This window comes from Phocoena sinus, chromosome 17 (genome assembly GCF_008692025.1).
Source record: "Phocoena sinus isolate mPhoSin1 chromosome 17, mPhoSin1.pri, whole genome shotgun sequence".
In the NCBI taxonomy this organism is placed as follows: Eukaryota; Metazoa; Chordata; class Mammalia; order Artiodactyla; family Phocoenidae; genus Phocoena; species Phocoena sinus.
The window spans coordinates 12,847,181-12,864,366 of record NC_045779.1 but is presented as its reverse complement, the minus strand read 5'-3'; the positions used below and the strand labels follow the sequence as shown (position 1 = coordinate 12,864,366).

The following is a 17,186-nucleotide window of genomic DNA, read 5'->3' as shown; positions in this document are numbered from 1 at the left end:
CTGCAATTCGTGTGTCTAGTTTTCATTTGAATCCAGTCATTCCCCCTCAGTTGGCTTTTGCTGTTTTATGGTAGAAGCGTCACTTTTCACCTTTATTCTGAAAATTCCACCAATATTCAAACCATTGAGGACAATTACAGTATAATAGAATGTTTGCAGTCAGAATTTTGCACTCCTTTTTGACATATCCTCTAGAACCATAGTATTAGATAGGGGTCTGCTGACTTTTGGCAGGGAGGGCAGGAATATTGGCTTTTGAATGAAAATCTATTCTTCTCCCTTTCATATTTCAGAAAATAGCCAAGCCCCTATAGTCCTCACTGTGATAAGAAAACATTTATTTGAAATTCACTAGGAAATTTGGTAATCTAAAGGACTGCTCAACTTCTTACATCATATATGGTTGTGTGTGTGGGGGGGGTTGGTTTAGTAAAAAATAAATCAGCATTATTTTTGCCAATAATTTTGGAAGTAATGGATTCTATTAAAAGTACATATTGGGCTTCCCTGGTGGCACAGAGGTTGAGAATCCGCCTGCGAATGCAGGGGACACGGGTTCGAGACCTGGTCCAGGAAGATCCCACATGCCGTGGAGCAGTTAAGCCCGTGCGCCACAACTACTGAGCCCGTGAGCCACAACTACTGAAGCCCGCGTGCCTAGAGCCCATGCTCCACAAGAGAGGGCACCGCAACTAGAAGCCCGTGCACTGCAACGAAGAGTAGCCCCCGCTCGCTGCAACTAGAGAAAGCCCACGTGCAGCAACGAAGACCCAACGCAGCCAGAAATAAATAAATAAATTACTTTTAAAAAGTGCATATCAATATAAAGTGCATTCACTTGAGGAAAAATTTCTGTAGTTGGGATTATGGTGCTTGTTTCCTTTTATAGAATACTGTAAGGTAAAATTTAGCTTAGCTCAGGGCAAAATGGTTACAAATACCTGATTAGTAAACTTTCTAAGCTGTGTAAAAGAGTACGAAGTATTGCATTAATACCTGTGACAGTTTTTACTGTAAATCATGGCAATAGATAAAATCTTATGGTAGGGCTTCCCTGGTGGCGCAGTGGTTGAGAGTCCGCCTGCCGATGCAGAGGACACGGGTTTGTGCCCTGGTCCGGGAAGATCCCACATGCCGCAGAGCGGCTGGACCCGTGAGCCATGGCCACTGAGCCTGCGCGTCTGGAGCCTGTGCTCTGCGACGGGAGAGGCCACAACGGTGAGAGGCCCGCATACCGCAAAAAAAAAAAAAAAAAATCTTAAGGTATACAAATATTCATTTAACCTTTAACCCTACGGTCAAAGCACATGTTATTGTGCATTGCATCTTCCATTTCCAGAATTTAAGTTTTTAAGAATATCAGAACTTAACATACTTTTATCAGTTCTGCAGTCATCGTTTTAGTACCTGTGAACATCTAATTCGTATTAGTGAATATTCACTGTGTATACAACTCCTGGTTGATCCCAGCTGAATATTTGTTCCCATTGCATCTTTTTGTTTTAATATATAAATTTATTTACTTTTGGCTGCACTGGGTCTTCGTTGTTGCTCGTGGGCTTTCTCTAGTTGCGGCGAGCGGGGGCTATTCTGCATTGCGGTGCGCGGGCTTCTCGTTGCGGTGGCTTCTTGTTGCGGAGCACGGGCTCTAGGCACGCAGGCTTCAGTACTTGTGGCTCACGGGCTTAGTTGCTCTGCGGCATGTGGGATCTTCCCAGACCAGGGCTTGAACCCGTGTCCCCTGCATTGGCAGGCGGATTCGCAACCACTGTTGCCACCAGGGAAGCCCCCCCATTGCATCTTTTTGCTTCTGTTAAATAGGAAGGGAGGTGGGGAGTAGTGACAGTAGTAATATAAGGGAAAGTTATATTTTTGACTGATTTCTGGGTGCTAGAAAGAAACTTAAACTGGTATTTTGTTGTAAATTACTTTGTATTTCAATAGCCATCAACTCTTTATATATGATTTAGTCATAATTTTGCAACCTAATTTTACAGAGGACCTCCAGATTCTGAGGAGGCTGATAAGTATATTACAAGGGGGTTAGTTTAGGGGGCAAGTCCTGGTTGCATTTTATTAAGCACCATACCTGTTAACTACCTGGATTCCTTATCCAAATGCTGAGAACACATTGGAACTTTCCTGGCAGTTTTTTTGTGCCCCTCACTTAGCTGTCTCTCCCAGTTGCCAAGGAGTTATTTCAAACCCCAGTCTCCTCAAGCCTCCTTAACCCTTTCTGTTCCAGTTATCTATTGCTGTGTAATAAACCACTTGTAGACTTAGTGGTGTAACTCAGTGATCATTTTATTATGCTCACAGAGTCTCTGTGTGTCAGGAATTCAGATGAGGCATGTTGCTGCTCCACAGTGTCTAGAGCCTCATCTGGGAGGACTCAAAATGACCGGGGTGATGGGGCGGGGGGCGGGGCAGATGTGAATGGCTGGGAACTGAATCCTCTGGGGCTTCTTCACTCACGTGTCTGGCGCCTGGACTGTGATGACTTGAAACTGGGCTCAGCTGGTGTTGTCGACTGAACCACTCACCTATGGTCTCCGTGTGGCTTGGGCTTCTCACATCAGGGCCTTTGGGTTCAAAGAGTGAGTGTCTGGAGACCCAGCATTCCAAGAGAATCAGGCAGGGGCTGCTTGGCCTTTTCTGACCTAATCTTGGTGGTGTTCACTGTCACTTCCACTGTATTCTATTGGTTATGAATGAATCTCTGAGGCCAGTCCGTATTCAAGAGGAGGGGAATTAGACTTTCTATCTTGGAGGGGTGTGCATGGTCACTTTGCAGAAGGGCATGTGGGGTGGGAGATAACGTAGTGACCATTTTGGAAAACACAGTCTGCCCTGCTGTCTCCTGATCTTCACATTTATGTGCCTTAGTGCCTGCTGAGTACTGCCACTTGAACATCCTGATCACTTAAAACGTGACCAAAACTTGCCTCTTCTTCACCCCTGTGCCTTCACCCCTACTTTTGCACAGTGAGAGAACTGTGTTTTTCTTTTTTTTGTGGTACGCGGACCTCTCACCGTTGTGGCCTCTCCCATTGGGGAGCACAGGCTCTGGATGTGCAGGCTCAGCGGCCATGGCTCATGGGCCCAGCCGCTCCGCGGCATGTGCGATTCTCCTGGACCGGGGCACGAACCTGTGTCCCCTGCATCGGCAGGCGGACTCTCAACCACTGTGCCACAAGGGAAGACCAAGAACTGCGTTTTGTGTCTAAATTAGTGGTACGTTTCTTATGCAGTTAGGCATAAGCCCTGGCTCCTCTCCTCGCTCCTCTTCCTCCTCCTAGATAAATGAGATTGTTTCACTGTTTTTCCTCCAGGATGTCATGGAATTCACATTTACTCATCCCTACTGTCACAGCTTTTGTCATGCATTATCTCTTCCTTAGATTACTGTAACATTGTATTTAACTCCTGTATTTTTATTTAATCCTTAACTGTTTGAAATGTGATGCTAAAGTCACATGTTTGGCTTTGAAAAAGTAAACCTAGCAGAATATATACATCCAAAGGAATGTTATTTTTCAAAGTGATCCCTTACATTTATGCAATGTTTTATAAATATTTTGTTTAAAATTGCTTTCACGTATAGTCATCATTGATCCAAATTACTGCTTTTAATTGATCCTGTATCATCTTTATAGTTTGGTTTACAGGCTTCTTTCAGAATCTAATGAGAGTTATGTACTTTTTCTAAAACACTGCTCGCACACACAATTTGACATTGGTTCACAGAAGCACTGAAGTTGAGAACTTCTGTTTTGTAGTCACATACCATTACTCATGCTTGGCTCTAAGCCACTTGGGGTTAATTGGTGGCTAGAATCTGATTCCCTTTCTAGAAATTTTTCCTTCTGTGAGGTTAGTCATTTAAAAGAAGGAAGCAGGCAGGAGAGAATTGCAATCAATGAATTCCACATATATTTTTGAATTCTGGCAGTATTATGGTAATTGATGCATACCCTCCCACCGTTACAGCTTTGAAGGAGACAACACATTGGATGTGTAAGTTCTAATGTATTTATTAAAAACTGTTCATTTGAAGGCTTCCCTGGTGGCACAGTGGTTAAGAATCCGCCTGCCAATGCAGGGGACACGGGTTCGAGCCCTGGTCCGGGAAGATCCCATATGCCGCGGGACAACTAAGCCCGTGTGCCACAACTACTGAGCCAGCGCTCTAGAGCTCGCAAGCCACAACTACTGAAAGCCTGCGCGCCAGAACTACTGAAGCCCACATGCCTAGAGCCCGTGCTCCACACTGAGAGAAGCCACCGCAGTGAGAAGCCCGTGCGCTGCAACAAAGAGTAGCGCCCACTCGCCACAACTAGAGAAAGCCTGTGCGCAGCAATGAAGTCCCAACTCAGCCAAAAATAAATTAATTAAAAAGCAAAAACTGATTAACAGAAAAAAAAAACAACTCTTCATTTGACCTTGTGTTTCCTTAGATTACCAGTTTAGTTTGTGTTGAGTATGTGCTGTTGCTCTGCAAGCTATGCTGTAAGACCAAAGGTGTCGTGAGAGGTAGTATCAATCATGCATGGTATAGAGATGATAGAATTTGTTGACTATAAGTATCATTTTGAAGTGTATATTTGTACTGTCAGTGCAGGAAAGAAAGCTGCTAAGCAAGTTGATAGTAAAAATATTATGAGAGAAAATATTTAATATACTTAGTAAGTCATGTACATAACTTGCATGTGATCAGTTATTTTTTTAAATAAATCATTCTTTCCTGTTCCTTAAGTCCTGTGCCTTATCAGCTGTTCCAGTAATTTAATGTACTTGGTTTCAGTAATTTAATGTACCTGAAAGGAATGAAATTTGTGTTTCTTTCAAAATACTTGAAACTCTATACTTTTATGCTAATTTACAGTGACCCATTTCCTCCAATTTTAATCTTTCCTTCTATATATAATTCAGTGGTTGTGTTTATAAGGTTTTAAAAAGATGATATAAAAATAGTTCTGAAGGGATAGGGGGAGTTAGTGGCTAGAGAGAAAAGAATTCCTGAAAGAATTTCAATAATAAAGTTTGTTTTAAGTGTTATGACTGCATAGTTTAAAAACCTAAGTCTAAACAAACCCAGTGTCTGGTTTTTATCTTATATCAGCTCAAGAGTGATGACTTTCCGTATCACATCCAGTATTGTCTGTTTGTACGTCCAGTGTTCCCAGAGCAGTGTCAAAACTTTTGCTGTTTGTGGTCATCCTTGTCATGATTCTGACTTTAATAGGAAAATATTTCACAATTAAGCACCAAGTGGTTTTTAGTTTGAGTATGCTACTTCTTAATTAGATACTTAAATATTTTTTTTCTTCTGGGTGTTTTTTCTTTAATAATTGAGAATTAATGAGTTTACAGTTGACCCTTGAACAAAGCAGGTTTGAACTGCGTGGGTCCACGTATACGTGGATGTTTTTTAGTAGTAAGTACTACAATACTACACAGTCTGGGGTTGGTTGAATTATGGATGCAGAGGAACAGCAGAAATGGAGGGCTGATTATAATTTAACCCTCACCTTGTTCAAAGGTCAACTGTACTTCTTGATTCTACTGTTGAAGGCCAACCTGAAGCAAACTGTTTTCAAGCCCTAATTCATTAAACTAGAGAGGCAGTTTCCTCAAAGGCTGTTACTGGGCATTTATTATAAGTTAAGAAAACTGAAAAGAAATTCCTTTTTAGCATAGGCTCAAACACTAGTCCAAGAAGTCTTAAAGGTACAATAAATGGATGTGGACATAATGGATGAAACCCAACTGTCTTGCACTCATTTCTTTTAACCACCTTCTAGCAATGGATCTTAAACTTGTTTGTCTGTTAGAATCGCCTTGAAACCTTGTTAAAGCAGACTGTAGGGCTCTACACTCGTAGTTTCTGAGCCAGTACTTTTGGTGTAGTGTCTGGTGATGCTGATGCTGCTGGTCCTGGGGCCACACTTTGAGAGCCACTCACTGCTCTACAATATGTTTACCCTGAATTTTTCAGTTCACCTGCATCAGCTAATAAAAGGCTGCTTAAATATAGCACACTGTGTAGTGTGTAATACACTACTTTAAGACTAGAGAAAACTAGTTTTCTGGATCACTACTTACCAGCTGGCTGACTTTGAAGCCATTATTAAACTAATCTGATCTATGGTTTCCTTATCCATAAAGTGATGAATTGAGGATAAAATTAGGTAATGTATAGAACAGTGTTTTAAACTCTAATGCTGCACAAATGTAAAGTAGTATTACACACTTAAAATTTTTTTCAGTTTGTTTTAAAATACCGTGGTTTGTAATATTGTTACTTTCAGTATTTTGATAAATACTTACTCTACCGCTCCTCTATTGCCACTTGTTCTTTAATCTTTTTAGTGATAGTGTCTTTCAGTTTTTTCAGTTTAAGTGGCCTTTAATGGCTTTGAAAGGAAGTATATTAAGATGAATACAAGTCTTCAGAAGACTGTAAAAATATAAGTATTTTGCAGGACCATGAAGATAACCCTGCAATGCTGAAGACATGCAAGCTATGTTTAATAATCAGTGGGAAAAATTGTCATAGGTCTGTGACCTTTAAGATTTTGTCAAAACATTAAGAACTCTTTGAGGCTGGGTTAAAAATGTTATAGGAAAATGAAAAAAAATAGGAAAACTCATGTTTAGTGCAAAGTAATTTAAAACATTAGAAACATTGAGATTTAAAGTGTTTTTTCTTTGTAAAAAATGAGATTAGTTTTTGAACAGTTCTTGCCTGTATAAATTTTACAATGAGATAGGTAGATAGATAAATAGATATAAATAAATGTTATAGTATGATATGATTACTGAGAAAATTACATTCAGCTTGTGTTAGGTATGTTTTATTAGATTATTTAAATGTGGACATTTAAAATATAATGGAATCATAGAATGAAATAGAGTCTGTAGGATCCTTTGAACCATAGTGTTTTAGAGCAAAGGTCAGCAGACTTTTTATGTAAAGAGCTTTGTGGGCCAAGAGGAAAAGTCAAGGATAGTGTGTAGCAACTTAACAATAACAAGAGAAAACAGATTTACACACATTTTTTCTTAATGAAATTCAAAATAATAGCAATTGAGTATATTTTGTAACCCTGGTCTACTAATGAGAAGAGTAGAATTCTTTTAGGGGGGGTAACATTATTCTTCATTGGGCTTCAGAGTTAGTGATCCCTATCATCAAATTGATCACAAATATTCAGCTATAAAAGCTATTCTTAAACTCATGTGCTGTATGAAAAGAAGTGATGGGCTGGCATTGGCATGTGAGACATACTTGTTGATCCATGTCTTAGGTGATTGCAAAGGAACTTACAATATATTCTAAGTAGTGAAGTGAGGGTTGTTTCCTAAGGTCACACGGTTATTTAGTGACAGGTTATCTTATTGACAGGTGTTATCAAAACACAGTGCTCTTTAGAATGTTATACTACCTCTGATATTCTTAACTAATGTATTATTTACTTAACCAGAATACTCTGTTTACTAACTATCGTATAAATGGAAATTCACTTTATGCAAAAACTGTCACTCATCTCCCTGCTTCTCCTACATCACATCTTTTTTCTACCTTACCTGGTTTTTAGCAATACCTCAGCTTCTTAAATAATAATAATAATGTTTTTAAATTAAAAAATACTTAAAAAAATTTTATGAAGATTTGGAGCAGTTAATATATCATTTCCCCCTCATCTGTACTATATTTTTAAAAGTGATTTAAATTATTTTTATTACATTTTTTGGTGAACTGTACAATTTTAGTAGCCATAAGCAGATCTGAAATATCAGACATTGTGAACTTTTATTTAGTAGTATTTTAAATATCCCCCGATAACATTTTCACATTGTCTCCCTTCTACTACTACCACTGGTAAAATGGAAGGAGCGTTGGTCCACAGAGTACTAGACTGAAAAACCAAACATCAGTGCTTAGCACAGAGTAGGTAATGAATAAATTGCTCAATGACAGAGTAATTTGGCAGGGTCACTTTATAAAGGGCTTACTATAATTTCTGGTATGTGGGAGGTGCTTCATACAAGATAGTTTTTTCTTTTTTTAATAAATTTATTTATTTATTTTTGGCTGCATTGGGTCTTCGTTGCCGCGTGCGGGCTTTCTCTAGTTGCGGCGAGCGGGGGCTACTCTTTGTTGCGGTACGCGGGCTTCTCATTGCGGTGGCTTCCCCTGTTGCGGAGCACAGGCTCTAAGAGCATGGGCTTCAGTAGTTGTGGCGCGTGGGCTTAGTAGCTGTGGCTCGCAGGCTCTAGAGTGCAGGCTTAGTAGTTGTGGCACACGGGCGAGCGGCATGCGGGATCTTCCCGGACCAGGGCTCGAATCCATGTCCCCTGCCTTGGCAGGCAGATTCTTAACCACTGCGCCACTAGGGAACCCCCAAGATAGCTTTCAATAATTATTAATTTATGGGCTAGAAGTTGCTTATAATACCAAATTTAACTCATTTTGCTCAATATTCATAGATACACCTATGTAATAGAGTTGTTTAAAAAACTGGGATCTCGGAGTTAGATTACCGAGTTTTGACACCTAGTGAAACCAGATTAGTCACACACCCAAGCCATGCAGCCCTTGAGCAAGTCTGTGCCTCAATTTCCTAATCTTTAAAATGGAAATATGATAGTACAAACCTCATAGGGTTGTTATAAGGTTTAAACATGTTACTACATGTAAAACGTAACAGTGCTTGGCACATAGTAAGTTCCCATCAACTGTTGGCTGCCGTGGTAGTAATTATTAATGTTATATGTGAATGCTTTTCTTACAAATTTCAAACAGGTTTAATCAATTAACCAGATTCCCCAGTTTATCATTAAATTTAAGGTTCTTCTGTTACAGGTAGAATTTATCTAATTTACCTCATCTCTTGTGGATATAAACAGCAGAAGGGAAAATTTCCTATTAAATTGAGCCTGTGTATTTGCAGCGCCTTGTATAGTCCTAAGTAGAAAAATTGGTTAAATATCAACACATATATACATGATCAGGAAATGATAGTCCTGGCTTGATAATCTCCTTGAGATAATCCCAAAGGGGGTATATTGAGTTTTTTTCCTAACCCAACATGTGCCTTCTATGTTGTCACTTGAATACAGCATACGTATTATTCTTTTCTTAATCCTAGTACTTCTGGTTAATGTAAGGAGTTACTTGACCCCCCACCCTCCAAAAAGCTACTTGGAGAAAAGGAAATGCTTTGGGAATTAGTCATCTGTAATTCTACCCTATCCTTGTGGTTGTTAATGTATATTCTTCATATAGTTTTATAGAATTATTTGTGTAAATTAATACATTTGGGTGCAACAGAATTCTAGTACCTAATTTTCTTTTGAAAGTGCATTCTTCCCAACTTCTTATAGAATTTATAAAATAACTTATAAAACCTGTAATCAAATCGAATTAGTTGATGATCTTTCCCTTGTCAAGTTTTCTAATGTATGCTTCTTTTTTCCCTCCCCAGAGGAAATAAAAGCGGAAACTGAAAAGCAGAGGTTTGTGGGGTTTTTTTCCTTAATTTGCAAACTTGTCAGTCTTGGCCAAAATAATAATACAACCGTGTGTATTTTAGTGTGGCAGATTTTCTGCATGTGGTCTTCATAAAATCAATTTTTTAAAAAATGATTTTTGAGAAATATTGAATATAATGGTAAGCATACTTATAAAAAGGTCTCATAAATAAGCAAGTAAGGGTATTTCTGAAATACCGTAAGATATGCTTTTAAAGTCTTTGCTTAAAGACTTTGATTCATATTTAGAAAGATGACTAAAAATTTAATAACCTAAATAATTACTTTATTTAAATTAATTAATTAATTAAAAAAAATTTTCTTGCATTTAATTATGTCTCTGGCCACTAGCTTATGACCTATAGCAAATCACTTAACTTCTTTGGGCTTTGGTTTCCTCATGAAATATGAGAAAATGAAAATTGGTTTGCTTTTTAGAACTGAAATTAAAGTGAGTGTATCATCAATATGATGAATATGATATTTTAATCAGACTCTTCTTTTTTCATTTAGTCCTCCTCATGGAGAAGCAAAAGCTGGATCAAGCACCCTTCCACCAGTGAAATCAAAGACAAATTTTATCGAAGCAGACAAGTACTTCCTGCCCTTTGAATTGGCATGCCAGTCCAAGTGTCCTCGCATAGTTAGTACATCTCTAGATTGTTTACAGGTATGTATGAAATGGCACTATCCAAAAACCGTCTAATTTGAATGTGTTTCTAAGTAGTACTCACAATTGATGATTCAGACATTTTCCATGAAAGCCTTGATTATTCTTTCTGTGGTAAGAAACCAAATGGTTATATACAAGAGAAACAGTAGTTGCAAAAAGATGTTTCCAGTTTAAGGATAGCAGAAATCATTAGTTAGCTTAGTGAGACACAAAATCTTTACTAAGGTTATCAATAATGGAAGTGTCGTAACCTGCTGCTGATTTTACATACTTCATTATTTGCCCTGATTTTACTGGATGCTTGCTGTTTTGTGTGAAGCAGTAGGTTAATGTTAACAGTTTAGTATTTATATTTACTGTGAAACTTTAGCTCTGACCTTCATTTATGTCAGAAGAATTCCTTTCTGTCTTCCTGTTTTACTTACACACACAGACACACACATAAGGATAAGTTCATTTGATTTGTGACCTTGTTTTCTCTGAAAAATTAATATATAAGGCCTTCCTTCCAGGGTTATAATGGTAATGATGAATGAACAAATCTGTGATTTATTGCAGCCAGTGTCTGGAAATGGTTTTCTGTATATTCACAGATCTAATTTGGAAAAAGATTTTGGGTCATTTGAACGTGTTAAGATAGCTTTCACAAAAGCAGTATCAGTAATGTTTGGATAGAAAGCCATAAGCTGTTAGAACTCACCAGAGACAAGTTCTAAGGCCTGCCTTTCTCAAAGTATTGCCTGATGGTTTTGCTATGGTTATTTTTCTGTTTTTGTGATTATTACAAGTGTAAATAATTTCACATGTTTATAGCTAATAAAGCTTTCTTAAGGAAAAGTTGGTATAGCCTTGGCTTTGATTATACCTTAATATTTTTGTGTAAAAAGTCTAACATATGTTCAATTGTATATCATAATTTGTATATTTAATTAGTATATATATATATATATATATATATATATATACATATATTTGTTAGCTTAATTAGGATCTTTATTTTCTTTCTCTGTTTCAGAAACTTATTGCTTATGGGCACTTGACTGGCAATGCTCCAGATAGTACAACACCAGGCAAAAAATTAATTGATAGAATTATTGAAACAATTTGTGGCTGTTTCCAAGGTCCTCAAACAGATGAAGGAGTTCAGTTACAAATAATAAAGGTAATTAATTATAAAAATGAACTTGTTATTCATAATCTACTTTTTTTAAAATCAGAAGCCTTTTACCTTGAAAATATTTGGAAAAGTCATTTTATATGCTTTCCAGCTATAATAGAGGTCATTTGGGTGCTTTTTAGACTCCATATCAGGGGATTTTATTGTTGAATGCCAGGAATTCACTACGAGAAGATTCATTACCAAATCTCGTATTTTGAAGGCCCCAGTTTAGGCCCCCAGAGTCTTCCAGAGCTTTCCAGTTTCTAACATGGTTCTATCTTTTGAGCTTTAGGGTCCCATGTCAAGGTCCTGTGACCCTTCTAGTTTCTTCTACTACTGTCAGACCACTTGTAGTCTAGTCCCACGTGCACCAGCTTTTCTGCTTGAGCACCAGCTTTCCTGCTTCCCTTGCACCTGTCAATCTGCGGAACCTGCTCAGCTAAATCCTGTCCTGGGTTTGTGCTGTGATACACCTGGATCATTAAATTCCTTTAAAGAAAAATGACTCATTTGTATTTTCAGTCTACTATACATATTGAATTTTTAATGTTACTGCTAATAGTAGTGGTGGTATGTTTATTAGTAAAAATTTTCTTGTACTATTAGTACTTTTGAAATTGTTTACATGTATGAAGTGTCCTTTATGTGTGTCTGTCACCCCTTCTGAGCCTTTCAGTCTCATAGCTGCATTTACTTCATAAGTTATAAAATGTCATAATTATAATAAAGCTATTCAGTTTGGCCTGTTGTTTGCAGTTTCATGTCAGTTGTGGTTTGTTTAGTGTGTGCTCAATGCTGACCCTGCATAGCACTGTGCAACATAGAAAGACAGAAGATACGAGTCCTTGCTTTTGAGAAATTGAGTACCCTAATGTGTGACAGTTCACAGAAATTATAGCTGTTCACTTTATTGGAGGATTCACCTTAGGATTATTTTAAATGCTTTATTTTAAAACATTTGTAAGCATCTCCAACAGTAATAACAACAGCACATTGAGTTCAGTCTGTAAGTTAGATCTCAGAAAAATTTGAAAGTGAATAGGGCACAATATGTATCCTCCCCAAGTTGACATCTAGTTCAACAGATATATCATATGAAGCGTATCTGTGCTACACTATGACAGAGTATTAATGCTGTGCAGTTTAGTAGGCCAAAATAATAATCTATTAAAATGAAACTCGGATTGAAATAAATCAGTTGAATGGTTTTTTAGCGTTTTGGGTTTGGGAGGATTATATGGAAACTACAACCAGGATGGGGAAAACATAAAATATTTTAACAATTGATGATATATTTAAGGCAGGTAGAAAATCTGTATACATTACCTTAAAGTGGTAATGGTGTCTGCAATTTTTAATTCTAATACAAAAATACCAATGTATTTTTGTGCTGAAACTCTGGACGCAAAAAAAATCGCTTTAACTATTTTTTTTTAAAGGCTTTACTTACTGCAGTAACATCTCAACACATAGAAATTCACGAAGGAACTGTACTGCAAGCTGTGAGAACATGTTACAATATCTATCTAGCAAGCAAAAATCTCATCAATCAGACAACAGCCAAAGCTACTCTTACTCAGATGCTAAATGTTATCTTTGCACGCATGGAAAACCAAGCAGTAAGTATTAAAAAATGAGAGAGATTGTATAGAACACCACAGGCATCAACTATAGAAAAGATTTTAATGAAAATATAGTGAAATCTTTTGTGCCTGTGAAGAAAATGTCTTTCATTTACAGTTTTACATACTGGAGATTTGTGGTATTGTTTTTGTTTGAGGCTTACTGAGTTGCTTGACGTTGGATAAAATACATTTTGAATTGTTCACAAATAGAATTTGAAAGATATCGATTGCCATCATCCTCATCGAAGTGTTTATGAATTGATATTTTTATTGCTCTCGAGCTTAGTAGATGAGTATAATGTAGATATCAAGTTACCTAATTTTTTTTTTTTTTTTTTCCCCGTACGCGGGCCTCTCACTGCTGTGGCCTCTACCGTTGCGGAGCACAGGCTCCAGACACGCAGGCCCAGCAGCCATGGCTCACGGGCCCAGCCGCTCCGCGGCATGTGGGATCTTCCCAGACCGGGACATGAACCCGTGTCCCCTGCATCAGCAGGCAGACTCTCAACCACTGCACCACCAGGGAAGCCCCAAGTTACCTAATTTGATCTATTCTGGTATAAAATTATTTATTCATTGAGCCTTTAAAAAATAAATTTCTATAGTGATGAAACATATTTGGAGAGGAGGGTAAGAGACCAGCAGCTAGAGAATCATTTTTTTTTAAATTATCTAGGTCTTCATAATTAAAAACCAACTTCTAACTTTTTATCTGGAACTGATCTTAAACTTATAGAAAAGTTGCAAAAATATTTACAGAGAGATCCTCTTTACTCTGCTTTCCTAATGCAACATCTTACATAACCATGTTACAATGTTCAGAAGCAGAAATTAACACTGGTATAGTACTATTAAGTAAAGAAACCCTGATTACTTAGTTAAGGTGGTATCTTCCAGGTTCCTCCACTGAAAAGTTATTCTTTTACATTTAATAAATATCTCAGGAGAGGTACTTTCAGACTATGCAAATATCCTGTTTTTTTCCTCATATTCCCCCACACCCAATTTGGGTATCCATTGGTGGATCTGACTGGCAACAGTTATTACTGCTGTGTTTCCTTGGTGGTGATTTTCTGTTTCTCTCTCTTTCTATATTTATTAACCAGAATTATTCTCCTTTCCTATTTATTCAGTTTTTTATTTATATCAGTCTGTATTTATGGATGTTTATTTTACTCTATGTTTTATAATCCAGTTCTATCATTATTTATTCTGTTGCCCCAGTTATTCCAGCTTTGGCCTTCTGTCCTTTTGACAATAGCCCCCAACATTTTTTTAGTACCTCTTCACTTTCTGGAATTCAAGATGTTCCCTGCTCATTTTGAATTTTCTCTGCTTCCCTGCTGGAGTAGTAGACACATAAACAGGGAGCCCTGGCTCCTTCAGTTGGAGAATGGTAATTGGATACCAAGATCTGAGTGCCAGGTGTGTTCACTGCAGCTGAGATGTTACTGCTTCTAGGCCCTCCCAGCAGACTGAACTAGGAAATACATATGTGTACAGTCACCCACCTCCCCCACCCCATGTGTGACTACCCATCCGTATGTCTTAAAAGCTGTGTTCATACTGATGCTTCTGATTCCAGGCCAATACCACAGGGTTCATTTCAGCCTTCTCCCTTTACTTATTTGTAACTTTCTCTAAACAGTGAGAAATAAGGCTTTCAGTTTTTATGATACATTATTTGTTCAGGCCTATTACACACATATAGTAGTTTTAGAATTGCTTACTTTTTTTTTTTTTTTTGCGGTACGCGGGCCCCTCACTGTCGTGGCCTCTCCCGTTGCGGAGCACAGGCTCCGGATGCGCAGGCTCAGCGGTCATGGCTCACAGGCCCAGCTGCTCCGCGGCATGTGGGGTCCTCCCAGACCGGGGCACAAACCCGTGTCCCCTGCATTGGCAGGCGGACTCTCAACCACTGGGCCACCAGGGAAGCCTAGAATTGCTTACTTATAACACTGTGAGAAGCAAAGTTACTAGGTACATTATAGCATTTATATTTATTGGGTTTTGCTTTTTTCTTTGTCTTTAGCCTTATAGTATCCGTTCAAAATATTATTTTCCAGAGTTACTTAGGTTAGTTCTTTTCTTCTCCATACTCTTCAGCAGGATAATTTTATTACTTTATAATGCAGTTAAGTTCATTTGTTACTGCCTGTTTTCTGTTTCAGTACTCCTCACATTCTGGTTTAATTGCTTATTTTTTGAGTCTGTTAAACACTACTATGAATTAAGAGTTAGTGGTAGTGTATGTATGGACATATATACACTACCAAATGTAAAATAGATAGCTAGTGGGAAGCAGTCTCATAGCACAGGGAGATCAGCTCAGTGCTTTGTGTCCAGCTAGAAGGGTGGGATAGGGAGGGTGGGAGGGAGGGAGATGCAAGAGGGAAGAGATATGGGGATATATATATATATATGTATAACTGATTCACTTTGTTCTAAAGCAGAAGCTAACACACCATTGTAAAGCAATTATACTCCAATAAAAATGTTAAAAAAAAAAAAAGAGAGCTCTACAGAAATACTCCTCATTCCTATCACTCCAATCCTCTTCCTCCCTTCTTTGTACCCCTTGAATGTAGCTAATCTCTATTGTTTATGGTTTATCCTTCTACATTTCTTTAGCACAAATGAGCAGATACATGTATGGTTTCATGTATCAGCTTTCTTATATGAAAGGTAGTATACTGTATTAGTTATCTGTCACTGCATAACAAATTACCCCAAACTTCAGCTGCTTAAAACTCACAGCGTAGCTGCTTATCTCTCACAGTTTCTGAGGGTCCAGAATCCAAGAGTGGCTTAGCTGGTGGTTGTAGCTTGGATTTCACATGAAGTTGCAGTTGGTTGCATGGATCACAGTATCAACTGGGGCTGAAGTCATTTAAAGCCTTCATTGGGCAGAGAGAGAGAGAGAGAGAGAGAGAGGAACAAGGCAGAAGCTACATTGTCTACCTTATGATCAGAAGTGGTCACCCAAAGAGTCATGTACCACAGTCTTCATTGCATCACTATTTACAATAGCCAGGACATGGAAGCTACCTAAGTGTCCATCGACAGACGAATGGATAAAGAAGATGTGGCACATATATACAATGGAATATTACTCAGCCATAAAAAGAAACGAAATTGAGCTATTTGTAGTGAGGTCGGTGGACCTAGAGTCTGTCATACAGAGTGAAGTAGATCAGAAAGAGAAAAACAAATACTGTATGCTAACATATATATGGAATCTAAAAAAAAAAAAAAGTTCTGAAGAACCTAGGGGCAGGACAGGAATAAAGGCGCACACGTAGAGAATGGACTTGAGGACCCGGGGAGGGGGAAGGGTAAGCTGGGACGAAGTGAGAGAGGCATGGACATATATACACTACCAAATATAAAATAGATAGCTAGTGGGAAGCTGCCGCATAGTACAGGGAGATCAGCTCGGTGCTTTGTGACCACCTAGAGGGGTGGGATAGGGAGGGTGGGAGGGAGGCTCAAGAGGGAGGGGATATGGGGATACATGTATACATATAGCTCACTCACTTTGTTATACAGCAGAAACTAACCCAACATTGTAAAGCAATGATACTCCAGTAAAGATGTTTAAAAAAAAAAAAAAAGTGATCACCCAGACCATCCCTGGCACAGTGTTGGAGGGGACTCTACAAAGAAGTGAAAATCAAGAGGTAGAGATCATTGGTGGCCATCTTAAAAAGGCTGGCTACCACACGTACTCTGGGTACTCTTTCATACTCTTTTCACTTAGCAGTATGTCCTGGAAAGCATTCCATATCAGCCCTTAGATCTTCCTCATTCTTCTTTATAGATGCAGAGTACTTGAGCATGTACTGTAGTCTATTCAGTCACTCTCCTATGTATTGACATTGGATTATTGCTAATATTGTGTAACCACATATAATAGTTTTGCTGCTTTTTTCGAAGAAGTGAATGAAATTTTATCACTTTTTAATAGAAGAAGTATAAGTTTTATTGGTTTGACTTGTTCAGCAAATTTTACTACATTCCCTGTATGTTCTTGGCACTGTTTTAGTTCTCAGTTGTGCAGTGCTGGGCAACATACCAGCACTGTATCACCACCACTTTCAAAATTCTTACAGACATAGAGGGGAAAGATGAATCTTAATTCATCACACAAATAAATATATAACTGAGTTATGATAGAGGCTGTGAACATGTT

At 38.2% G+C, this 17,186-nt stretch overlaps 1 protein-coding gene across 2 annotated transcripts in view; it reads left to right on the top strand.

The window, feature by feature from the left end:
* Positions 1-17,186, top strand: part of ARFGEF1 (ADP ribosylation factor guanine nucleotide exchange factor 1) — a 140,394-nt gene that overhangs the window by 44,310 nt on the left and 78,898 nt on the right. For both annotated transcript variants that reach the window (XR_004346396.1, XM_032609498.1), the window contains exons 2-5: positions 9,492-9,522; positions 10,051-10,207; positions 11,226-11,372; positions 12,809-12,988. Coding sequence is in view for 1 of the 2 variants with exons in the window: in XM_032609498.1 (XP_032465389.1) it covers positions 9,492-9,522; positions 10,051-10,207; positions 11,226-11,372; positions 12,809-12,988 (515 nt within the window). In the remaining variant the exon portion in view is untranslated. The remainder of the gene's footprint in view (positions 1-9,491; positions 9,523-10,050; positions 10,208-11,225; positions 11,373-12,808; positions 12,989-17,186) is intronic.